This window comes from Mercenaria mercenaria, chromosome 8 (assembly GCF_021730395.1).
Source record: "Mercenaria mercenaria strain notata chromosome 8, MADL_Memer_1, whole genome shotgun sequence".
NCBI classification, from domain to species: Eukaryota; Metazoa; Mollusca; class Bivalvia; order Venerida; family Veneridae; genus Mercenaria; species Mercenaria mercenaria.
In genome coordinates, this window is record NC_069368.1 from 67,500,170 (window position 1) to 67,527,854 (window position 27,685).

Genomic DNA, 27,685 nt, shown 5'->3' on the forward strand with positions numbered 1-27,685 from the left:
CTACAAAAGGCGTTTAACACCGCCGATCATGCTACCCTTAGTGACAAGCTTACAGCAATGTGCATTCAATCAATAAACTGGTTTAAAACTTATCTTACTGACCGAACTCAATCAGTTTGAACAAAGTTTCATCCGAACGTGCCGAGGTCACTTGTTGAGTTCTCAGGGAAGTAACTTGTGGCCTTTACTCTTTCTCTGTTACATTAATGACATGCAACGTGCTTATATCGTATGCCAATGGCAGTGGGATATCGTTTGCTCGTAAGGGTCCCTACATTACTTCCGAAAAATTAAGCAGAACTATACAAAATTGTTCAACATGGCAAATTGATAAAAAAGTGTCCCTACAACTTTGTAAAACGGAATGCATGATGTTTGATTCTATTAGATGCATTATTACTGTGTCACTCCGACTACACTTGTTTGGTGTGGTATGACGGACTTACTAGGTCTCTTGTACATTGTATTCCGTATTATATTTCTCTAACAGAAAGGGCGATATGTAGTAAAATTTACTGAAAGCTTTCTATAGCTTAGGAAAACAGTAACCCTGTTTCTTTGTGATATGAAGATTATTGAAATCCTCTATCTTTGAGCAAGCTCTTGCAAAACGAATAAGTTGTGAAATATAGAGACGTATTGTGTTGCTCGAGGGACATTTACAGAATTGAAATCGTCCCTTCTATCTAATATGTTTTCGTTCATAGATTATTATTCACAATTGTTGATTTTAAATCAAATAATGATGCTTCTATATCTGATTAATTAGCCTTGTTAAGCCGTAAATCTTTTGTGTAAATGTTTTTCACCATTTCTTTAAAATACAGACTGTCCATATCTAAAATATCATAAGTTACTTTGAGGTTCCATTAAAAACTTCTATAATTATGTCTCCCACCACACAGTGGTGTGGGAGACATATTGATTTACACCTGTTTGTGTGCGTGTGCATGTGTTTGTGTGTGTGTCTTTCTGTCTGTCACAAGGCTCCTCCGCACTCTAAGTGGAACATTTCTTATCCGATCTTCACCAAACTTGAACAAAATGTGTTTGACCATAAGACATCAGCCAAGTTCGATAACTGGCCAAATCCGCCTAGGCACTTTTGAATTATGGTCCTTGAATTACTGATTGAGTCCATTCTTCTAAGCCATCTAATTGGGTCCATTTATCTTATCCATCTAGAGAAACATTTTTCATAGTAGGCAGTTGTGGGAGACATGCGCTTTTCTCAAAAGCATCTCTAGTTTACAAATTGTGTCTCAGTGGATACACTAAGCATGAAATATCGTTCATAACAGATTAAGAATAAACCAGCAATGAGATGACCGCAGTTGGTTCCGATAGGGATTCCAATTACTTATCTGTAAGTTTTAATGCCAGATTTGATAAATATATTATCTGGTAGAAACATTAAAGCTTTATAAACCTGATCACAACTCCTTAGGTTGTATCTCTTAAATTTACTGTTTCATTGCAAGCCTGATAATTAACGTTTTCTTTTGCATTTGTTTTTCAATTAAAGCTACAGTTCTTCATTGATAAGATTAATTGGTAGATTAGTATAAAGAGTCGAAAAGTCACAACTACTCTCACATATGAAGTTTTTATTTATTAGGTTTTGAAAACATCTGCAGAGTTCTTGATGGAACAAAACAGATTTACACGTGAATTCTCATATACATTGGAACAATACTTCCGTACGTGGTCTTTTAATGCAATAAGACAAGAAGTCAAAAGTAGAGAAATGTTTTCTGTAGTACATAAGGCTGAATTTGCAATGAAGTTTATGAATCCAAGAAGGGGAGGGAGCTTCATCTGATCGCTAAGTGCGACATTAAAATCTATACATTGATTTACATGACTTTTTACAATATCATTATCATCTTGTAGTGATAACTACTAATTGTATGTATGTTTTAGTACATTTTGTAATATTTCTGTGTAGTAAATGCGTTGTATAAGAAAAATAATATCATTTGAACCATTGTAAGCAGGAGTAAAAACAAAATTCGTGTTTACCTTGTATAAAACTTTTTTAAACTTCGAATTGAAAAGTTTGGTTTAGGAGATTATAAGGAAGGCTTTGATTCATAAAATTCAACTCGAGTTTTTATAATTTTAAACATATTTTTTTTTCTATTCAGCGAGAGCGTTCTGATCTGTATTTTGTTTCTGACACCATCTTTAATATAGTCATCAGTAGTCTGAGTTAGTTCAGAGAGACATTTTTCAAAGTTAGTAGAGTCTACTAGACGAGGGAATTATATGTTTTGGACCTTGGAACAAATAGTTATGACACTTTTATTATCAAAAGTCTCAAAATTACCCGTTATGATATGTCCGGCTGCTAGGTAACAGTACTTAGACTATTTACAATTGTCTGGAACATTAAGCTATGTCTTAATCCGAGACAATTTTGTTGTAAATAAATATAACGTTTCTAGCTAGATTATCATATTTGTAACAGATATAAGGTGTTTCTGAATTCTTGAAATATTTGAGAATAGAGTTAGCTACAGATTGGTGTCTAAAAATACTAGGTAAATAAATAAACTCGATTCCTTTATTTATGAAAGGTAATTTTAGAATTTTTCGTTTATGATCGGATTCAGAATCAATATAAGGTGTAATTGTTGCGTATAGCTTTGAATCAAAGAAGCAGTGTCGTGAATTGGATTTGTACGCATATAAATGTTATCAGCATTTTGATTAATTTGCCTGAACACGAAACAGGTAAGGGGGTTAAACATGATAACAAAGCATGTCTACCAGAGTGTTTTAGTATCATATTGCAATCGGCGACGGACATTGTTTTGCCTTTACGTTTGATATTCCCATTCCGACGAACACCATGATAACCTATTTTGCGTCTAAAGCTCATAAATTGTCCTTTCATTTTCACAATAACCCCATGCCACTGTCATTCAAAGGATCTATGTGATACTAAAATCTCCGCCATATACAACATTTCAGGTTGATTTTTTTAAAGTGACGGATACCTTGGTTCACTAATTGCTTAACAATCTGAACAAACAATCCCATCTAATCCCAGTGAAAAATGGCATATTGGGGTCCTCGGTTTACAGATAAATCTTAGAAAATATAAAAGCATCCAAATACAAAGGCATTGACTTTAGAAATATAAAAGGAGTAAACCATGAATACAGTTCTGGAATATCTTTTACCGCCCAACTACATAAAACAAAGAATTTTATTTAACATGATTTGAACTAAATTAGTCATTGCATTTACAAGTTACAATAGTTATTAACGCCAATAGCAGTTAACATTATTATTTTTATCATTTTCAGTGATTGATTTTACATGATTTTAAACTTTACATTCATAGGTATTATGACAAGTTGACCATACACTATTTAGTGTCCTTAGCTTGAGTGTAAGTGGACAAGTCATAACAAGTTGGCTATCAATTATCGTGAAGATGATACATTCATTAAAATGTAAGATTGTTGTATTTTCGCATCCTTTGGGGTCGTGGAATCCATTCAATTATCATGTGTAATAGAGATCCGCTGAAGCCTGTGCTAGGGGACATGAGGGAAATTGCAAGAAGTGTAGGCATTTACATGTGAACAAACGTTGCAAAATCTTACGTAATCGCCGTCATCTTGATTCTATTTATAGTAACTCATTTACATATAAGAACTTTAAGGCATAAATCATAGGCGGCGGTCATATTACTAAAAATGTATTTTTAGCATTACGCGCGACTTTCACGAGAACTTAGGCTAAAGGAATAATATCCCTATGCTACATTTAATTAACATACGACAAGACCAGGGGCGCTGTGACAATAATTGATTTAAATCAAAATCCTACAGACCAATGAAAAAATATTAATTACGAAGTAGATAGGTTATTGACCAGCACTAATTGAATTTCGGCCGTTCTCCAACGTTCGCTTTTCAATATCTTTAAAGCTTTATAATTAAATTTAAAGTTTATTAACACTTCCGCATTCACCTCAACCACTACCGTTATCACCTCATTCACTACCTTCACCACCACTAGAACCACCACCTCCGCCTCCACCACCAGCACCTCCACCTCCACCATGACCTCCGCCACCACTACCGACACTTCCACCTTTACCACCAACTCAACCATCTCAACCACCACCACCTACCAGTTCACCACAACTCCACCGTCATCACCAACTACACCACTACCACCTCCATTAATTATTCATTTTTATTTGGTTACGCTGCGCTGCGTAGTTATGATCCAGCGAAATTTGAATATTGAGACCTTTTATTAATTACAAGTCGATGCCTGGATGTGTTCCAATCGTAACTATTGTACAATATGATAAGGCGCAAAATTTTTTTTTTCTACATTGGATGGCATTTTAAGGAGATCTTTACTTTCATTCAATCATAATTATCGGTGGATGATTTAGTTCTTTAATAAAGCACTATTACATAAATCTTACATCTCAAAATCGAATATTTCTCGCTCGCTTTTCTGTCGTCTACACATGAAGTAAGTGAGTTATGCATCAGTGGTATACAATATACATGTATAAATAACTTGCTTTGCATTTAAAAACTCAAAACGGTTTGGCAAATGCTAAGGCAGCCGGAATCATAATGTCCTATATCTTCTATTGTCGGTGTTTTTGAATCTTTGGGTATATTAGAACGAAAAAAAAAAACGTTCTTCACCTCTTGCGAATCCTAAAATATCTATATTCAAGCTTTAAATAAGGAATTATCACTATGATTCCAAATATCTACCTTTTAATTTTAAGTGTCAGTTTTTGAAATACTAGGTGGTAGAATGTGTGTAGTAGAATTTGACGTTCTTTTAGATTGAACAAAGTCAATCAGCTTGGAAACGAGATTAATGAGTTTGAGCATGTGAACACACACATTACAAGAGTTCGGTTCTTGTGGCTCCGGGGAATTGTCAATTTGTAAAATTTGCCATCGTTGCAGACGGTAGAAGTGATGACGGGGGAAGCAACCTGTAAGCAGATTCGGACTTACCAAAATGTGATGTTACATATGCCTGATTACAAACTTTATCGTGTGACATCTGTTCAAAACTAAAACATTTATACAAAAGTTCACTTCTAAACTTGGAATATGTGTTGGATGAGAACCTACGTCTACTTACATTGCTTAGATCGCTTACTCAGCATGTCCAGGAAAGATAAATATGTATGCAATGATATGACTGAAATATCGTTGAAAGAGGTGTAAAACTAAAACAAACAAATGTATCCTTACATGAACTGTCTTAATTTCTCAAGCCTATTTGATGCAACTATCACAGTCTCTATCACATGTTGTTTACTTGTAATATATGTACAGTTGATATGAGTCCCAAGGGGTTGAGGGTTCTCTGTAATGATAGTTGGAACAGAGTCATAACCGCCACATTACAGCCCCGCATATATTCCGTGAAAACTCTGGATGATGAAGTGTGTGGGATTTGTTGAAATCATTTTTCTGTAATTCATGTTCATATATGTGCACCAGTGTGTGTCAGTTATAATATACTACTGCTATGATGAGCAAACGGCATGAATAAACTTGAATTTGATGCTCATAACTCATTTTGTATTTCAGCAGGAGGATGACAAATCTACGAACCCCATCTGCAGGTACATCAATAGTGCTTACGAGTACAAGTGAACCTATAAGTAGTAGTCCTGAAGAGCAAAAGTGAACCTACAACTTCCTCCGCAGCTACATTACTAGTTAATAAAACAACCGAAGAACCAACAACTCCCTCTATTGATAATCTTGAGTCTTCCACTTACACTCAAGCTAAGGACACTGATTTGTCGACAGGTATTGGGAGTATTTTTGCACCTCTACCAATATTGAAAAGTAGTACTGCTAAATTATTACTAAGTTAGAAGCAGCAATTAGGTTTTAATGGAAAATAGTCATATCATCTTCTATCAGTTCGGTATGAACATGCATAATGGTACGATTATTGCATAAGAAATATTATTGATCTAATGTTATAAAACATTATTGCTAAAGAGGGTAGAATTGACTATCAGCTGTGGGAAAGGCATCTTTAACCTTTAGCATGCTGTAGATGACATTCTTAACCTTTTTGATCAGTACCGGTAAACAGCTTAGATGAGATATGTCTGCCCAGGAAATGTGTATAAACTGACCATTATGAGATGACTGAAAAACAGGTTGAATTTAGTGTAAAAAACAACAAATCATTAATAGACTGTCATTTATTTTTTGAAAAGTTTCTAATATTTGTGTGTGTTTGTTTTTTTTTTGTTTTTTTGCTTTCATTGCATTTGAAGAATCACACAACCATTTTACATCTAAACCTGAGCTATCGTGCCAGATTTGATGCTGGTACTTTAAGACAATAGGAGAAAATGAGCCAATTTCTTGGAATGTGAACCCGGCTTTAGATTAACTAGTTGATAAGTCCTTAGTAAAACAAAATATTTTTTTTAGAGTTTCTGTCTTTCTGTTGAGTAGTAATTAGAAGTTATATATGCTGACATCCGTAGCCACTGGACATTATCGATGGGTATTTGCTATTAGCAATTTGTATGGTGAAAATTAATTACGAGCTATATAAAGAACACCCCTTGTAGTTTAATGGGAAAGGGAAGTGAATTGCTGCCTATGCAGTGTCGTGAATGCAATGTTGTTAAACGAGGCATACAGTCCGTACATTTGTCTAGAGAAGGGTGTTTCTGTTGAGCACAGCTCATTAATAAAAATTCAACCTAGACTCAAAGCGCATATAGTAATTTATTTAGCTCTTCTTTAGCAGGTCGCGCGTGATACATTTCTGTGTAATATGGCCCCCGTATTGCCTTAACGTTCTTATATGCAAATGAATTACTTTAAATAAACTGGATGTAAACAGCGCTTTTACTACTGTTGAATCTTTCATTAACTCTTATGAACAGACTCATTGAAATTGAGTCTGCTTTTATTTTGCTTAGCTGCATACTGTTTCCAAAAGGATTTTTTTAAAAACATTTACTATCACAAAAAAATCTTTAGGTGTCGTATGGCGGTCATAAAATAAATCTCCACATACTTTGATACAGTGAGTTCCACTTAAGCTGATGCTATTGGGGAATGAGGGTTGTTACTTTTAAAATATTTTGAGTAATGTTCAGTCCGCATAAATATTAGCTGAAATAGTTTTTAAACACGGCAGTTCCTCCCAACCCAGTGTCCCTTTCAATAAATCATACGATGTTTCATTTGATTATCTTGAATCTTTTTATGTAGTTAATTGGCCTGAACAAGATTATTTCCAACACAGCAAAAAGGCAGTAATTCTACAAATGACCAAGTCAGAAAAATAGTTATTGCGAATTTCTTTTATTCTAAATATCGCCTGTCACCATATGAATCTGGTTTGATTATCTTTATAACTAGTACAGATTTTGGGGAGTTTGGCCCTAATTTTGACCCGTACATTGTTCCCCTTGACCATAACTAAGCTCTACTGACAAAGATAAAAAGACCAGGTTTTGACCAACTAAAAATCTTTGGTTATTACCAAATGAAGAAAACATAGGTGTTAACCAACCCCTGCTAAAGTCAAAGAAATATGTATTTGGAATTCAACTTAGAATCATAAAGAAAGCAAATATGAAGAAATAAAATGTCTTTGAGACATACCACTAATCAAATATTTTGATATGAAATAGGAAATTTCATTTCTTTTCATCTTGCTTTACATTGTTAACTTTTAGTATTTTGTACTATCCATGATACATTTCTGTACCATTTTGTAATATTTTAATAACCGATAAACAAAAAATAATCATTTTATACATATGTCCTGTCTAGATACTGTATTTTGTTATACTGTACTGCTGGTATATATATATATATATATATATATATATATATATATATATATATATATATATATTATATTTTTCGGAGTAAGAAGCCCTGATGGGTCCAACTATATATTATAAACAAGGGAGCTAATATTTTTAGAGCAACTCCAGCAATAACTGGTATGACTGTTTACCCAATAAACCAGCAAGGGCTCCAAGAAATCCTCCGTTTTTGACCGTGACTGGCCATTTGTTTTTCGTGTAGTTTCTAATCCTTCTTATTCTTAACAGACTTTTCAATTTGATCAATAATAATTATTGTTTTTGTTAAAAATAAAAGAAAGTTAGAATCAATTGTTCATATTTCAATTTAAAAGTAGTAAGCATTTAAATAATAGGCGTTTGCTAATTGTTTATTGTTTCTTTATTTTCCGTCTATCTACTGAATTTACTTTATAAACAATATAACTATATATATATATATCTAGTAAGTTCTGTACTCGCGTTGTGGGCATGTGACCGTAAAAGTAGGCAGATCGGTATCTTCCAGTATATGCGGTGCCCTTTTTGAATCCGCCTGTCCAGTAAGACAAAAATATTTGGTCAGATCATCTGCTTGAAATGTCCAGTTGTGGTATGTAAGCAAAAATTACAAGTTTGAGTTGCTTCCCTTGAATCATACGCTTGGTATTAACACTGCAGGCACGCATGTGATCGGCTTGTACAGAATTACCCGAGGACTTCCAATTAGAGTAGCCGCCATTTTATGGAATGCAGGTAAGGAAACTGTAAACTCCAAATAGTGTTATCCTATCATTCGTTTCATCTTAAAATAAGCGGTGTCCTGAAACACCTAAAATTGGCACACGTGTACATGAAAATGGACGACAATGCTATTTTTCATTGAAGCAAAATGAAAACAAAGAACACTGCATGTATCTCGTCCGGTTCCCTATTTTGACGCATCATAGTTTTAGCGCATTTTATCTTGATCTAGGTCTCGTAAACAATAAAGTCTTTTGACATCAAACTCAGTAAAACATAACTTCTGTGTTAGTTATAAAAATGTGGAAAATTAATGACATTCAGATACAGTTAACATACATTTTCTTCGGGAGGTTTGAAAAGCACATTTTTGTTAATTCTTTTTTAATGTTTTACAGAATGACTTATTATTCGACTTGGCAAAGAAAAGTTGGCTCATATGATGATGTTTAAGCCTAGCCAGTGCAGTTCTGTATTTACGTGTTGTCACACAGTTAATAAAGTTTGCATGTACAATGACACTTTTGAAATTTCTATATATTCTTTAACGTTATCGTGTATCAATGAAGTTCATTCTTGAAGATACTGACCCTTAAGTCGTTGTGTAAATGCACCTTACAAATTGGTACTCGTTTTCTATGCAATGTGCATTCCAGATGTAGAGCCAATCGCACATCATAGTATTTAACATAAATCAATGCGTCTTACTGTAAAAAAAGTAAGTTGTTGGTTGAAATGACATCTGTCTGTTATATGGATCCAGGTGGCTATTAAATAGGTCAATCAGCGTGTAAACAAGGCTAAAGGTCCGATATGTATAGCTACATTCCAAACGCACAGCCTCACAAAACCAATCCCCTCACAGCAGTATACCACTTTGGAATTGGCAGATAGTGACATTAAACCAGTTCTTTGCACCTTGAACCTTAATATCTGTCCCGACTATGCGTTAGAATAAGCTTAAGGATGTCACATTTTTTCAGTATTCAGACTCGTCTCGGCGCAACGGTATCACAATACGATTTTGTGTTTAAAAACAACGAAACATACCAAAGTTTTCGAATCCCATAGAGGGTGTTTCTACCTTGCTTTGTTTGTATGAGGAAAAGCAAATGCGATATGAAACTGAGATCCAGATAATGCATTATACATCTACCAAAAGAGACTATTTCTAAACGAATGTCGTTTCCTTATTTTCTTAATTGAGTGGTGGTATACCAGTATATTTCCTACTAAAATCTTCGATTCTTAATAATGATGAGTATTAGCATGATAATTATTACGCTGACCTTGTGTTGGTTAGCTAAACAGGTAAACATGGTGGCATATCAACATGCTGAATCTTTCTGATAGCTAATCTAAAAATGGAAAATAGTCATTTTCATACGCGTACAGGTGTATATCGTTGTGGATATAATAGGGTATTGCAGGTTTCGGAGCTGACTAGGGCAGCATCAAACACTTAAAACAGCAAAGGAGAAAGGGGTAGTCGGGCACAGTAAGAAGGCCAACCTTTCACAATTTCGTATACCATAGGTCTACAAAGTTGATGATGAACCGCTGATAGATGAGAATAGCCTTCACAGATGTTTCTCTCGATTAATTTAGGCAAAGTTTCTTCAGGGTGTAGATTATAAAGTTTATATATAGCCTTTATCTAAAATATACTTTTTAACCTTTATAAACTGTTTTCATCCGTGATAACCTGGACTTTGTGGCAAAAAGGGGTGGGGTTATTTACTAATTTTCTTTAAGACCCATGCTGCATGTTTTAATGTTTTTAAAATGCATGTGCAGAAATATTATTTTTAAACTGAAAACACAGCACAATTATGCATTTATAAATCATATTTTGTAAAAATGTAACTGTCAAAAATGCATTTCTAAAGCTTTGTGCAAAACTATGGTAACTACACTATGTTTTTGTAAAATTTTACAGGAGAAGGAAAAAAGTGGCACATTTGTTTGAAATAGTTGTATTGAACATTTTTTCATACACAGATAATTTAAAGCATGAGAAATACAGATAATTCATTACAGACACAGAGAAATCATATATTATGGTTTTATTTAAGATTTTAGACTTGCAATTGTTTTGCGCTTGAAATCCTGATTATATAATTTTCTTTATATTGCAAGACTATTGTACATTAACTTTCAATAGTTTGCAGTATAGTTTGGAGAATTCTGGATATATTTTATATCGCAAAACTATTGTAAATACATTTACAATATTTTTGCAGGAACAATTAATGTTTTATTTATGTAAAATATTTGAGTTGCAATATTTTTTCAATAATCTTTTTCAATGTCAAGCCATATTGAGATCGTAATGTTTTTTTTTAATACATTATTAGGTGTCTATGCAGCTACCATGGCTGTGTGTCTGCAGTTGTGGAATGTTCTGTAATGTTCATAAATTAGAGAGCTATAATTTGAACTGGGTTTTTTCAAAAAAAAAAAAAAAAAAATCGAAAAGAAGAAAAGAAAATAGAATTTAAAAATAATTAAAATTATGTGTTTTCAAAGTTTTTATGTATTAAGACCAGTAAACTTCACATGTTTCAGGTGTAATATTAGCATTAATTTCTTATGTAACACACATTTAGTTACACACATTACATGTAACACAACCTTATTCTGTTGCTGGAAAGCGCATGCTTTACCCATGTTAACTAATGATAAATAAAAACTGACATTCATAAAAACATTCATTAAACTTGTTCAGTAGAACAGTAATGTGTAAGACTGGTGGAATGCTTTTAGTGGTAAAACATTTACCTTTTAAAGACCTACTTCAGTCCTACTTTTTAAATTATCACTGAAAAAGCATGAAAATCCTGACAATGAACAGTGATGCCTGTGAAAATAGAGTTGTTTTTTTAAGTCCTCGAATTATATGAAACAGAATGCGTCAGAATGTACCATTTTCCCCCTATCCCCTATCCCCACTCGGCCATCTGTGCTTTGTTATGCGTATCTTTGAAGCTCTAGCTAGGCCTGCCAGTTTTATTTTTCTTGATGGGAAAAGGTACCATGGATATAGCTCAGAAAGTGATAAATCTATATATATTTTATTTTGGTATTCTACAAGTTTTTAATCATTTTATTTTTTATTTAATGATGATATTTTTATAAAAAATTGAAGAGTTACAAATGGCTTTATCCCGTGAAATATACAACTATGATGGAAACGTGTCTATTCCTTTTTATAATGAACAAATTCTCACCAAAATTTCCATGATCACTCTAAAGTGTTCAGTAAGCCGGAATGTTTTAAACTTAAAGACTTAAAATTGAATCAAGTGATTTTATCTTATCTACACCGTCTATAATTGTATAGGATATCAATTTGATATGTTTTGTTGTTACGGATATAATTCATACTTTTGATGACCTGAATGTGCACCGTTGATAGGCAAAGCAAATAAGTAACTGCACAGGTGATAGCTATTATCACAGACACTTCCAAGTATGGAACTCAAACCCAATCCTCCTCTACCCCTTCCAAATGTTACCCAATATTTTTCGCATTATAGCACATACTGAAGAGTGTGCAAGTCTGTACTTTTAAAGAGCATCGTTTTAAAGGTACATTTTAACTACATGCAGATATTGTAACAAAACCCATTTTATGACCGATACTCAGTATGTGTAATAATGTTAGAAAATATTGGCAAACAGTTGGCAGGGGCAGAGGACGGTGTGTGTTGAGTGGAGGTCCTGGCCTCAAGTGTCTGTGGCTATTAAATGGACTGAGGATAGTTACTTTGAACATTAATCCATTGCATACGGCTTTTTATCTCTATGCAATGTCGGAGGGATACGGTTTCGACATTGTATATCTCCAAGAAATGAGAGCCAATCTGTTCTAAGTGCATCTTTATCTACATGTACTAAGAACACTCAATCTGATCCCTCGATGTACTTGTCTGTCTTTTCATTCGCCTATGTGTTGTTTTTTTTGTCATTCCAGGGTAAGCAATGCTTACATACATGACAAATAGCTTCTTGGAGCTCTGATTAAGTCTGTGTTATTTTCCATGTAAATATAGAATGTTCCTTTTCTTAAACACAAAAGTTAGTATATTTTATTTCAGATTAGTAAAAAAATTAATAAACAATACTGAATTAGTCGGATTAGTTATTAGTAAGGTTGCTTAACCTTTCACAAACTTGCAAATACAAGTACAGATGAATATCGTTACCTCGATATCGGTTAGCTCGATACTACGGTTAGCACGATGTGATTAGGTTGGTCCCGACTTTCCTCTATACATTTTAATGGTAATTTATCATTTCCACGATATTATTAGCATGACATTTTGTTTAGCTTGATGGATTTTTTCAGTCCCGTCAATTATCTGTACTAAGTTTACATTTAGTTTCGTTGATATCACAGATTGTAAAAAATATCCATGTTATTTGTAAGGTGTGAAAATCAACGTATTCTTTTTCAGCAATTTATTAATTGTAATCAGGTTAGATTTTGTGTTTCATTTGTTTGTATTTAGTTTTTATCCAACTTAAATGTTAGCTAGTTTGCATTTAATTCCCAATAGTAAGTCTAAAACAGCATGCAAGCGGGAAGGCTGTTTTCTTTAATGACAATTTATTTTGTCGATTTTTCTCTCTACTTAAAGTTTGGCGGTGTAAAATTCTGCCATTTTTGATTGAGTAAAATACGAGTATTTTACTGGCATGGGGAGCATAAGTATAGAAGCTTTTAAGGAACCTAAAAGAACTTATAAAATTTTTTAGATATGGACAGTCTTATTTTAAAGAAAGGGGAAAACACTTTTAAACCCAAAAAGATTTAGGGCTTAACAAGGCAATTAATCAATAAGAAGCTCATTATTTTTTTAAAATCAACAATTTGAAAAATAACTATAACAAAACGTTTTAGAAAAGGGGGTACATTTCAATTCTGTAAATTCCCTCGAGAAACAAAATACGTTCATATTTCAAAATTTATTCTTTTGCAAACTTCCCAAAAGATAAGGTTTTCAATAACTTTCATATCACAAAAAAAACAGGTTACTTTTTCCCTAGGCATAAAGCTTCATAAATTTTAAACTACAATCGCCCTTTCTGTTAGAGAATAAAAGGGAATACAATTACAAGAGACCTAGAATCCTCAACCACACCAAACAATTACCCGGAGGACACAGTAATAAGCATCTAATAAAAAAAACATCATTTCCCTTTTTTACAAAGTTATAGGGACACTTTTTATAAATTTTGCCATTTAAACAATTTTGTATATTTCTGCTAATTTTTGGGAATAAGTAGGGACCCTTACAGCAAACTTATCCCCACCTTGGCATACGATAAAAGCACGTTGCATTCATTAAGAACAAAAAGAGAAAAGGGCCCAAATTTACTTCCCTGAGAACTCAACAAGTGCCCGGGCACTTGGGATAAAAACTTTTTTAAAACTGATCGATTTGGGTCAGTAAATAAGTTTTAAACCAGTTTTTTGATTAAGCACATTGCGCAAGCTTGTCACAAGGGAAAAGCATGAAAGGCGGTGTAAAACCCTTTTGTAGTCAAGGACTTCGGACACTATCAATGCTTCTAGCCTACTTTTTAAATGCAAAATTCTCCATGGGTATTTAAAACAATACCCAAATCGTTCCGTCAATAAAAACAAATTGTTGTTAATTATTACACAGAAATTTTTTTATCTGTCCACAAATGTTTTTTTATTTTATCTTACCAGGATAATTTTCTTGAAAAAATAAAAGTTTAATTTTCCGTAAAAGTATAATGTCACCACTTACGGAAGTTTTAGATATATAAAATTCCATCGAAAAAATGAAAAAATCTTTTATTTAAGGAAAAAATAACATTTTAAAATTAAAATTCAAAAAAAAATAAAAAGCGACGATTTTTTTGGGCAAAAAACCCGATTTGATATACTATACACTTTTCGAGTGTAAAGTTTGTTATTACATTATATAATATACAGGTTAAGTCCCGGGCTTTTATTACAGTGGTTCAAGTATTTTTTTTAAGTGCATTACTTTCTTTATAGTGGTTATAAGTGAGGCGGGTATTTGTGTTATGTAAAAATTAATCTACGAAAAGCATCATCTTATAAAGCAGGGTGGGTTTTGCTTGGAATAAGTACCAGCGGCACAGAAAATCAGAGCCCGCCGGGAAAAAACCAACATTGTGAAATTGCGCCCAACATGTACCAACCACCCTTGCACCTGTGAGGTCTAGTCAGGGATCTGTGCTGTCCGCAAAGGGTTTCTCAAATTTCCAATGGGGCTTTGAAACCGTACAGCTATCCGACCAAGTGCGCAATGCGCAGCTGTCTGGACCCCTCTGGCGCAAAACACAGTTTTTTTCTCATGGCAGGGCTCATTTGGCTTAAACTTTTAAATAAAAATGTTCCGAAAGAATTCTTTATGGGGTTCCCAAAGGAACTGTTTAAAAAAGTTAAATCGGGATAAGTCTGACAACAGCCCATTTAAAGATAATGTTTCTAACAGGCAAATTGTGAGCAAAACACTTCAAAATGCATCATTTAGGGCTAAAGTAGAAGCAGTCGATGTATAAAAATTTTCCCCCTGAACCGGTTGACCTTTCTTCGTTTCCCGTCGGGCCATTGTTATGTCACTGCATAAACCGACTTACACATCATTTTTCGTGCATCACACTGAAGTGAAACCGTCACTGCATACCGCCAAGAACTACTTTTCTGGCCCTATGACGCGGGCATATCAATAAAAAGCGTTATTCTGTTTGATGGATTTAAATCAGGTTTAGATTTTCTGCTGTGCACATATTGACTTTTTTTTGGGGGTTTACCTCGCAAATAACAAATCAATTCATTTTTCACAAAAGGGAAAGAACATAAGTAATAATCCGTGTGACTTTATTTTCGTGTTAAAAGAAATAAATAAAACGTACAAAGAAGATAAAAAAATTAAAGAAATGAAAAATATATAAAAATACAAAAAATAAAAAAAACAAAAGGGAAAACAAATAATTTCCTCATCGCTAAGGCGGCGTGCGCTCGCGGGGAAGGCATGGAGAAGATTAGCTGGTTGTTGCTATTTTTTAAAAACAGCTACATTTCCCAATCAACTGCAACAAACAACCAGGAAACCAAAAAAAAATTTAACCCAACGAAAAAAAATCACATAGTTGCTGTTCTCACTGATACAGTAAAAAGCTATGGACCTTTCAAACTTTTGCACAGTATTTTTTGCAAACAGATTAAAAAATGTGACAATCTAATTATTAAACTAATGAAAAAAAAGTTTTGGTTACTTTTACTTTTAGAACAACCCTGTATTTATATTTTTGTTTAAAAGTACTTTTCCCCCCCCTTGCACAACACAAAGTCAGGGAAAAGTGTATTTTAATATCTACATGTGCGGCCAAATTTTTTTGATCACGGGGGGGAACAATTTTGTTTAAAACAAAAAACTTTTAATGAAATAACAGGTACGTAATTCATTTAGAGAAAAACCCACCTTTTTTGAAACAAATATTGAAAATTGACTTTAAGAAAAAATTCAATATGTTTTTTTGATGGTTTATGTAATTAAATACTTATTTCTTAGGGTTTTTTTTTTCCTCTTGGAGGGGGAAAATTCAATAGAAAGTGTCCGAAGTCCTTAACTAAATTCAGGCCCAGATCGCTTTTATGCGTCTTTTAATTTAACATACCGCATGTCGTTTTTATCCGTGAAAATATAACAGGCTGATCCGGGGGATCCATAAAGGCTATCCGCCTGATAACTGTATGCCGCGTGACTGTTTTACAAGAAAATTAGACAGGGGTTTTGCGGATACTCAAACTTATTTTTTGTTTTTAAAACCCTGATATACTTGATAGTACTGTATCCGCTGAGGGGGTACAAAAAAATTATCAACAAAATACTAAAAAACGATAATTTTTCCACCGTTTGGAAAGGGGACTATTTTCTTACTACTGCCATTTCCATGGAAAATAGGGAAAATTGCAAGAGTCCAAAACGCCGCTCGCGTCATCACTAAAAAGCCCCGTCAATCATAAACACCGGTCCTAAAGGACTCCATGGTTTGTCAGTGAAATAAGGGTATAGTACAAGGTCTGACCCACACCTTTGGGCTTTCCCAAAATCACCCCCTCTTATATTAGGATATATAGAATGATAAACCGGGTCAAAACCTAAATCCAAGGACGCGTCTCAGTTTGCCTAAAAATTAAACCATGACGTAGGGGAAATCACAGCTTTTCTACACGCCTTAAAGCTTCTTGGCTCCCTTCCTGTTAAATTTTGAAGCTGACACGCTATTTTGTTTGAAAACCCTGCTAAAAAACAATTCTTTGTAAAATATTATTTTAATGCCCGACCTTTGATGTTTTTTTCTTCTCATAAAACCCGTATAATAGTATTTACTCCTAGTCTAATTTACATACTTTTAAATTGTATATTTTTTCTTTTTTAATCTAAAACTTTCCCCTTAATTTTTTTTGTTTTGTGAAATACTTACTTTTCTATGCGTATTGTTTGTATTTTTTGAAAATTTTCTTTAAAGCACTTTTTTAATAAAAAAAGAAATAAAAAGTTGTGATGGGGCGGAGTGCATATAAACTGCTAGTTTAATTATTCTAAAAAACCAAAAACTGTGTTTGGGGGGGGACACAAACTTCCCTTTGCTTTTACCAGAAAAAAGCTGGCAGTCCTCAAGGTCATAAAAATACAGACTAAAATCAACATTTACAGGTGAAGAAATACAAACTATTAAATATAACGTTGCGTAACAGAATTATTGAAAATATACAGCCAAAAAAATTGCATTGTCTTGCAAAATCCAAGTTTTTCCAACTCACCCTGGCATGAAAATGGGCGGATGTAACATCGAAGCTCTGCTGGCACGCGATAAACTATTTGCCTTCTTCCACCTGGGGGAACTAATAATTACCACGGACAACGACATGTAAGTATGACAATATTTTTATATTACTATCCCTTAGATAAAAAAGGGGTTTTTTGTGGGGTTCCTGTATATTAAAGTCTCCCCCGCAGAAGCAGCTAACTTTATACCTTAATCATTATATGTTTTGTCTAGACTTCCTAGATTTTGTATATAAAATTTAAAATCTTTTTCTGTAAATTTGATAAACTTCCTTATCATACAAGTTCCAGTCATTAAGCCAAAAAATATATTGATATTGCTTGATACATCGTAAAATTAATTAAATAGAATAAATTCCGAAAGGTTTTTAAAACTGGGGAAGGTTTTTTCTCATTAATACCTCGCCCTATCGCCCCCTAACTGGGATCAATTTTCCCCTACATTCCACCACTTTTCAATTAACTGCTTTTTAGCCCGTGGGTTTTTCTGAAATCAAAATCGATAAAACTAGGCATCCCTTTTATCAAAATTAGGGGCAAACATCTGTTTATAAAAGATAATAAAACTGAATTTTCACAAATATAAATCAATTCATCACTAATAAATAATTTAAAATTTACTATTTTTTGGCAAAAATTTTTTATGGCCAACTGAATAAATGAATATGGAAAAATGCAATATTCAAGAAAGATTGGACATAAAAAAACACCCTTTTTTGATTTTTTATTTTTATTCAAAAATCATCTTTTGCTAAACTTTAAAAACAAATGAATTTTAAAGAAAAAAATTATATTTAAATTTTAAAAAAACTAAAAATACTGAATAAAAAAGAAAAATTCTGCGTTATAATAGAACGAGAAGAAAAACAGGCATACCTACAAAAAACTTTTTAATTCCCTATTTAGTGGGGATATATTCAAAAAAAACTTAAAAATAAATATTTGATTGTTTTGATCGCTTCTAGGGTTTAAAAATTTTAATTAAATATTTTTATTGGTTGACTTTGACAGCATCCAATCGTTTTTTACTCTTACAACTAAAATCACGTCACGCGGCATACAGTACTATCAGCGGATAGCGCATTTTTGCGTTCCGCATACACCCTGTTTTATTTTTACGATAAATACGACGGTACCGATTAGAGTTAAAATAAAGCAAAAGCGATCTGCGTCCTGAATTTAAGGACTTCGGGCCTTTCTATAAATTTGCCTCTCCAAGATGGAAAAAAAAACCCCCAAGAAATAAGTATTTTAAATTTCATACACCCTCAAAATAATATTTGAGATATTTTTTTAAAGTCAATTTTAATATTTGTTTTATAAAAAAGGTGAGGTTTGCTCTAAAAGAATTTTCGTACCCTGTTTTTAAACATATAAAACTATTTTGTTTTATACAACATTTTCCCCCCCGGCATCAAAAACCCAAAATTGCCAGCTATGTGATATTAATTAACACATTTTTCCCTGACTATTGTGTTGAGCAAGGTGGGAAAAGCTTTTTAAAAAAAAAAAAACTACAGGGGGGCCTAAAAGTAAAGTAATCAATACTTTTTTCATTCATGTTTAATAATTAATTGCACATTTTTACATCTGTTTGCAAACTCAAATAAAAATGCAAATGTTTGAAAAAAAGGGACACAAGGCATTTTATACAGTAACTAGTGAAACAGCAAATATGGATATAATCGTTTGGGGTTTAAATTTTTATTGGGTTATCCTGGTTTTTTTTGTTGCAGTAGATTGGCAAAGTGGCTGTAAAAATACAGCAACACACCACTAAACTTCTCCATGCCTTCCTCGCGACGCGCACGCCAGCCCTTAATGAGGAAGTTATTTGTTTTTTCCTTTTGTTTTATTATTTTTGTATTTTTATTATTTTTCATTTTTTTAATTTTTTCATCTTTTTTCTTACTTTATATTTATTTTTTTTAGACACGAAATAAATGTCACACGGATTCATTCTTCATGTTCTTCCTTCGTGAAAAAAGAATTTAGTATTGTTTTCACGACGGGCAAACACCACAAAAAAGAGTCAATATGTGCACAGCAGAAAATCTATCCTGACTATAGTCCATCAAAAAGAAATAACGCTTTTATTGAAACCTGCGATGCATAGGCCCGAACATACTTTTTTGGCAGGTCATGACATGACGGTTTCACATTCAGTGGGTCCACGAAAGTGATGTGTCAATCGCTTCCATGCAGATGACATAACAAAAGGCCCAAGCGAAAACGAACTGAAGGGCCCCCCGAGTTTCAGGGGGGATTTTTTATACACGACCTGCTTTTACTTTAGCCCTACAAATGATACATTTTGAAAGTGTTTTGCTCACAACTTCGCCCTGATTTAAAAACATTATCTTTAAAGGGCTGTTGTTCAGACTTTCCCGATTTAACTTTTTTTCCCAAACAGCTTCCTTAGGGAACCCCCCTAAAAACTGTCATTTTGATACTTTTTTTTTTTTAAAAGTTTAAAACCAAATACCTGCCATGAGAAAACCAACATGTGTTTTTTCGACCACAGGGCCGACCACCTCGCATCTGCGCACTCGGTCAGGTTCCATGCTTACTGTTTCAAAGCCCCATTTTGGGTTAGAGAAACCGTTACGGGCAGCACAGTTTTCCGGACTAGACTGCATAGATCCCTGGGGGGTCTGGGTACATCGGTCGCAATTTCACTAGTTGGTTTTTTTCATGGGGCGGCCAAAATTAAACTGTGCCCCTTGTACTTTTCCCCAAACAAAACCCACCCTACGGGTTGAAAAAACGCTTTTTGAGTATTAAGTTATACATCACACAAATACCCGCCATCCCTTATAACACAGCTAATAACATGTACATCACTTTAATAAAATACCTGAACCACGTAAAAAACAGACCGGTCACTTTTACAGTATACTATTCTACAGTAATACATCAATAACTTTACACTACGAACGAAATTTTCAAACGGTTTTTTTAAAAAAACCCCCCCTCGCTTTTTTAAAAAGAAAAAAATGTTTTTTTTTTTTTAAATAAAAGAGGGCCTTCTTTCGCGGAACAATTTTAAAACCCCCCGTAAAGGGACACATAATTTTTTGAAATAAAATTTATTTTTTTGAAAAAAACCTGGCTAAGAAAATAAGAAAAAACCTAAGGCGAAAAAACTTTCTGCGTAATTTCCCCAGTTTTTTCATTGCTGGGGAAATTTTTGGGTTTTGTTTAAAACATGGAGAATTTTCACCAAAAGAGGGAGGCTAGAAGTGAACCTTATTTTTCGGCGAAACCCGCCGACACACCTTGTTTGCAAGCTTTCAGCTGGCTTCAAAAAATAAACGATTTAAAAAATTACCTTACGACCAACTCAATCATTTTAAAAAATTTCATCCGAACGTGCCGAGGGCACTTGTTGGATTTTTCAGGGGAATAACTTGTGGCCTTACTCTTTCTCTGTTTCATTAATACATCAACTGCTTTTTATCGTATGCCCAAAGGGAGTGGGATATCGTTTTTCTTGAAGGGGGCCCTAAATTTCTTCCGAAAAATTAAGCGAACTTAAAAAAAATGTTCAACAGGCAAAAATTTATAAAAAAGTGCCCTCAACTTTTTAAAACGGAAAGCTATGTTTGATTCCCATTAGATGATTTTTTTTACTGTGTCCTCCACAACCTTGTTTGGGGGTAGCGGGCTTACTAATTCCTTTTACTTTTTATTCCGATTATATTTCTCTAAACGAAAGGGGGATATGAGTAAAATTTACTAAGCTTTCATGCTTAGGAAAAAAGAAACCCTTTCTTTTTGATAGAAGATTATTGAAATCCTCACTTTGAGCAAGCTCTTGCAAAACGAATAAGTTGTGAAATATAGAGACGTATTGTGTTGCTCGAGGGACATTTACAGAATTGAAATCGTTCCTTCTATCTAATATGTTTTCGTTCATAGATTATTATTCACAATTGTTGATTTTAAATCAAATAATGACGCTTCTATATCTGATTAATTAGCCTTGTTAAGCCGTAAATCTTTTGGGTAAATGTGTTTCACCATTTCTTTAAAATACAGACTGTCCATATCTAAAATATCATAAGTTACTTTGAGGTTCCATTAAAAGCTTCTATACTTATGTCTCCCACCACACAGTGGTGTGGGAGACATATTGATTTACACCTGTTTGTGTGCGTGTGTATGTGTTTGTGTGTGTGTCTTTCTGTCTGTCACAAGGCTCCTCCGCACTCTAAGTGGAACATTTCTTATCCGATCTTCACCAAACTTGAACAAAATGTGTTTGATCATAAAACATCAGCCAAGTTCGATAACTGGCCAAATCCGCCTAGGCACTTTCGAATTATTGTCCTTGAATTAAAGATTGAGTCCATTCTTCTAAGCCATCTAATTGGGTCCATTTATCTTATCCATCTAGAGAAACATTTTTCATAGTAGGCAGTTGTGGGAGACATGCGCTTTTCTCAAAAGCATCTCTAGTTTACAAATTGTGTCTCAGTGGATACACTAAGCATGAAATATCGTTCATAACAATTAAGAATAAACCAGCAATGAGATGACCGCAGTTGGTTCCGATAGGGATTCCAATTACTTATCTGTAAGTTTTAATGCCAGATTTGATAAATATATTATCTGGTAGAAACATTAAAGCTTTATAAACCTGATCACAACTCCTTAGGTTGTATCTCCTAAATTTACTGTTTCATTGCAAGCCTGATAATTAACGTTTTCTTTTGTATTTGTTTTTCAATTAAAGCTACAGTTCTTCATTGATAAGATTAATTGGTAGATTAGTATAAAGAGTCGAAAAGTCACAACTACTTATACTCTCACATATGAAGTTTTTATTTATTAGGTTTTGAAAACATCTGCAGAGTTCTTGATGGAACAAAACAGATTAACACGTGAATTCTCATATACATTGGAACAATACTTCCGTACGTGGTCTTTTATTGCAATAAGACAAGAAGTCAAAAGTAGAGAAATGTTTTCTGTAGTGCATAAGGCTGAATTTGCAATGAAGTTTATGGATCCAAGAAGGGGAGGGAGCTTCATCTGATCGCCAAGTGCGACATTAAAATATATACATTGATTTACATGACTTTTTACAATATCAGTATCATCTTGTAGTGATAACTATTAATTGTTTGCATGTTTTAGTACATTTTGTAATATGTCTGTGTAGTAAATGCGTTGTATAAGAAAAATAATATCATTTGAACCATTGTAAGCCGGAGTAAAAAGAAAATTCGTGTTTACCTTGGATAAAACTTTCTTTAAACTTCGAAGTGAAAATTTTGGTTTAGGAGGTAATAAGGAAGGCTTTGATTCAAAAAATTTAACTCGAGTTTTTATAATTTTAAACATATTTTTTTTCTATTCAGTGAGAGCGTTCTGATCTATTTTGTTTCTGACACCATTTTTAATATAGTCATCAGTAGTCTGAGTTAGTTCAGAGAGACATTTTTCAAAGTTAGTAGAGTCTACTAGACGAGGGAATTATATGTTTTGGACCTTGGAGCAAATAGTTATGACACTTTTATTATCAAAAGTCTCAAAATTATCCGTTATGATATGTCCGGCTGCTAGGTAACAGTACTTAGACAATTTACAATTGTCTGGAACATTAAGTTATGTCTTAATCCGAGACAATTTTGTTGTAAATAAATATAACGTTTCTAGCTAGATTATCATATTCGTAACAGATATAAGGTGTTTCTGAATTCTTGAAATATTTGAGAATAGAGTTAGCTGCAGATTGGTGTCTAAAAATACTAGGTAAATAAATGAACTCGATTCCTTTATTTATGAAAGGTAATTTTAGAATTTTTCGTTTATGATCGGATTCAGAATCAATATAAGGTGTAATTGTTGCGTATAGCTTTGAATCAAAGAAGCAGTGTCGTGAATTGGATTTGTACGCATATAAATGTTATCAGCATTTTGATTAATTTGCCTGAACACGAAACAGGTAAGGGGGTTAAACATGATAACAAAGCATGTCTACCAGAGTGTTTTAGTATCATATTGCAATCGGCGACGGTCATTGTTTTGCATTTACGTTTGATATTCCCATTCGACTAACACCATGATAACCTATTTTGCGTCTAAAGCTCATAAATTGTCCTTTCATTTTCACAATAACCCCATGCCACTGTCATTCAAAGGATCTATGTGATACTAAATTCTCCGCCATATACAACATTTCAGGTTGACTTTTTTAAAGTGACGGATAGCTTTGTTCACTAATTGCTTAACAATCTGAACAAACAATCCCATCTAATCCCAGTGAAAAATGGCATATTGGGGTCCTCGGTTTACAGATAAATCTTAGAAAATATAAAAGCATCCAAATACAAGGGCATTGACTTTAGAAATATAAAAGGAGTAAACCATGAATACATTTCTGGAATATCTTTTACCGCCCCTTTACATAAAACAAAGAATTTTATTTAACATAATTTGAACTAAATTAGTCATTGCATTTACAAGTTACAATAGTTATTAACGCCAATAGCAGTAAACATTATTATTTTTATCATTTTCAGTGAATGATTTTACATGATTTTAAATTTTACATTCATAGGTATTATGCAATTGACCATACACTATTTTGCCCTTTAGCTTGAGTGAAAGTGGACAAGTCATAACAAGTTGGCTAAAATTATCGTGAAGAGATACATTCTTTAAAATGAAAGTTGTTGTTTTTCGCATCCTTGGGGGGTCGGGAATCCATTCAAAATAAATGGAAAAAGAAATCCGCTGTACCCTTTTGCTAGGGACAGAGGGAAATTGCAAAATTAGGCTTTACAGTAAAACAAACGTTGCAAAATCTTACGAACGCCGTCATCTTGATTCATTTATAAAACTCATTACAATAAAATTTTAAAGGGCAAAAAAACATAGGCGGGGGTCAATACCAAAATGTGTTATTTGCTTTTACGGGGCCGTTGTGAAAATATTGTTTAAATCAAAACCCTACAGCAATGAAAAAATTTTAAATTAGAAGTAGATGGTTATTTCCCCCACAAATTGAATTTCGGCCTTTCTCCCACTTTTCGCTTTTCAATATCTTAAAGCTTATAATTAAATTTAAATTTATTAACATTTCCGATTCCCCCAAACCCACTCCCGTTATTCCTCATCACTACCTTACCCCACTAAACCACCACCCCGCCCCACCACCACACATCCACCTCCCCATGCCCTCCGCCACCCCCACAGCCATTTCCACCTTACCCCCAAAACCATTCAACCACCACCACCACCGTTCACCACAACTCCACCGTCATCACCAAAATACACCACTACCACCTTTCCCTTAAGACCCCCAACACCCCAAAATTCTACCATCATCCCACCAGCACAGCTTTCCACCCCACCCAACCACCCAATTCCAACAAAAACCCCAAAAAACACCTTACCGCTTTCCCCCCCAAAACATTTACAGAAACCTGTCTGAAAAGGTATAATGGCATTTAAATTGCAAAACTACAAATCACGTCTTCGTTTAAACGAAATTCATTTAAAATCTTTTCACGAATGAATTATTGTCCTATTTGCCATCGGGCTTCCCTAGGGCGACATCTACGATACATCAGTGTTTTGTAAAGGGGGGGGGGGGTTAAAAATGGGAGGGGTTTTTTGATCCAGCCCTGGGGGAAAACCGGGACCAAAAAAAAAACGTGAAAAAAAAAGGCGAAACCAAAAAAAACAAACAAACAAACACCACTCTATAGGTAAAGGGTGGCCCATTGAGAGGTGTAAAACAAACAAATTTTCCTTACATAACGTCTTAAATTTTTCAAACCTTTTTGAGCAACTATCACAGTCTCTTTACATGTTGTTTACTTGTAATAATTTTACAGTTATATGATCCCAAAAGGGTTAGGGTTCTCTGTAATGAAGTTGGGAACAAGCTAACCGTACTTCAGCCCCCCCATATATTCCTGAAAAATTTTGGATGATAAGTGGGGGGGATTTGTTGAAAACATTTTCGTAATCAAGTTCTTTTGGCCCAGTGGGTCAGTTATAAAAGACTACGCTATGTGAGCAAACCATGAATAAACTGAATTTTAGCCATAAATCATTTTTGTATTTTAGCAGGAGAGACAAAAACTCAACACCCTCTGCAGGACATCAAAATGCTTACGGACAAGTGAACCTACAAGTAAATATCCTGAAGCAAAAGTGAACCTACAACTTCCTCCGCAGCTACATAACTAGTTAATAAAACAACCGAAGAACCAACAACTCCCTCTATTGATAATCTTGAGTCTTCAACTTACACTCAAGTTAAGGACACTGATTTGTCGACAGGCATTGGGAGTATTTTTGCAACTCTACCAATATTTAAAAGTAGTACTGCTAAATTACAAAGTTAGAAGCAGCAACTTCTACCATCATCTCCACCAGCACAGCTTCCACCACCACCACAACCACCAATTCCAACAAAACCTCAAACAACACCTTACCGCTTCCACTCCAATCAATTTTACAGCAAACTCTGTCTGAAAAGCGTATGAATGGCATGTTAAGATTGCAAAACTACAAATCAGCGTCTTCGTTTATACGAAATTCATTTAACGTCTTTTCACGAATGAATTATTGTCCTATTTGCCATCGGTCATTCTCTAGGACTGACATCATACAGATACATCAGTGTTATGTACACAGGAGTTACCAAACCACTGGGAGTTATTTGCCATCCAGCCCTGGGAAATCCTTGGGACCAAAAAAAATACTGTTGAAAAAAAACGGCGTTAAACCCAAAACAAACAAACAAACAAACACAGCAGCTCTATAGGTAAAGGATGGCGCCATTGAGAGGTGTAAAACAAACAAATGTATCCTTACATGAACTGTCTTAATTTCTCAAACCTATTTGATGCAACTATCACAGTCTCTATCACATGTTGTTTACTTGTAATATATGTACAGTTGATATGAGTCCCAAGGGGTTGAGGGTTCTCTGTAATGATAGTTGGAACAGAGTCATAACCGCTACATTACAGCCCCGCATATATTCCGTGAAAATTCTGGATGATGAAGTGTGTGGGATTTGTTGAAATCATTTTTCTGTAATTCATGTTCATATATGTGCACCAGTGTGTGTCAGTTATAATATACTACTGCTATGATGAGCAAACGGCATGAATAAACTTGAATTTGATGCTCATAACTCATTTTGTATTTCAGCAGGAGGATGACAAATCTACGAACACCATCTGCAGGTACATCAATAGTGCTTACGAGTACAAGTGAACCTACAAGTAGTAGTCCTGAAGAGCAAAAGTGAACCTACAACTTCCTCCGCAGCTACATAACTAGTTAATAAAACAACCGAAGAACCAACAACTCCCTCTATTGATAATCTTGAGTCTTCAACTTACACTCAAGTTAAGTACACTGATTTGTCGACAGGCATTGGGAGTATTTTTGCAACTCTACCAATATTTAAAAGTAGTACTGCTAAATTACAAAGTTAGAAGCAGCAATTAGGTTTTAATGGAAAATAGTCATATCATCTTCTATCAGTTCGGTATGAACATGTATAATGGTACGTTTATTGCATAAGAAATATTATTGATTTAATGTTATAAAACATTATTGCTAAAGAGGGCAGAATTGACTATCAGCTGTGGGAAAGGCATCTTTAACCTTTAGCATGCTGTAGATGACATTCTTAACCTTTGTGATCAGTACCGGTAAACAGCTTAGATGAGATAAGTCTGCCCAGGAAATGTGTATAAACTGACCATTATGAGATGACTGAAAAACAGGTTGAATTTAGTCTAAAAAATAACAAATCATTAATAGACTGTCATTTATTTTTTGAAAAGTTTCTAATATTTGTGTGTGTTTGTTTTTCTTTGTTTTTTTTTTCTTTTTGTTGTTGTTGTTTTTTATTTTATTTTTTTTTTTTTTTTTGCTTTCATTGCACTTGAAGAATCACACAACCATTTTACATCTAAACCTGAGCTATCGTGCCAGATTTGATGCTGGTACTTTAAGACTATAGGAGCAAATGAGCCAATTTCTTGGAATGTGAACCCGGCTTTAGATTAACTAGTTGATAAGTCCTTAGTAAAACAAAATATTTTTTTTTAGAGTTTCTGTCTTTCTGTTGAGTAGTAATTAGAAGTTATATATGCTGACATCCGTAGCCACTGGACATTATCGCTGTGTATTTGCTATTAGCAACTTGTATGGTGAAAATTAATTACGAGCTATATAAAGAACACCCCTTGTAGTT

General features: G+C 33.9%; 1 protein-coding gene across 9 annotated transcripts in view; it reads left to right on the top strand.

The window, feature by feature from the left end:
• The window catches only part of LOC123566190 (uncharacterized), a 41,013-nt gene extending 13,730 nt beyond the window's left edge, over window positions 1-27,283 (top strand). For 7 of the 9 annotated variants that reach the window (XR_008372144.1, XR_008372143.1, XR_008372147.1 and 4 more), the window contains one exon: window positions 5,598-6,887. Coding sequence is in view for 1 of the 9 variants with exons in the window: in XM_053550118.1 (XP_053406093.1) it covers window positions 5,598-5,608 (11 nt within the window). In the remaining 8 variants the exon portion in view is untranslated. Of the gene's footprint in view, window positions 1-5,597; window positions 6,888-8,524; window positions 8,600-8,985; window positions 9,125-26,628 lie in introns of those variants that run through there. The other 2 variants (XR_008372141.1, XR_008372142.1) reach the window with 2 other exon arrangements.
• The last annotated feature ends 402 nt before the right edge of the window (window positions 27,284-27,685 follow it).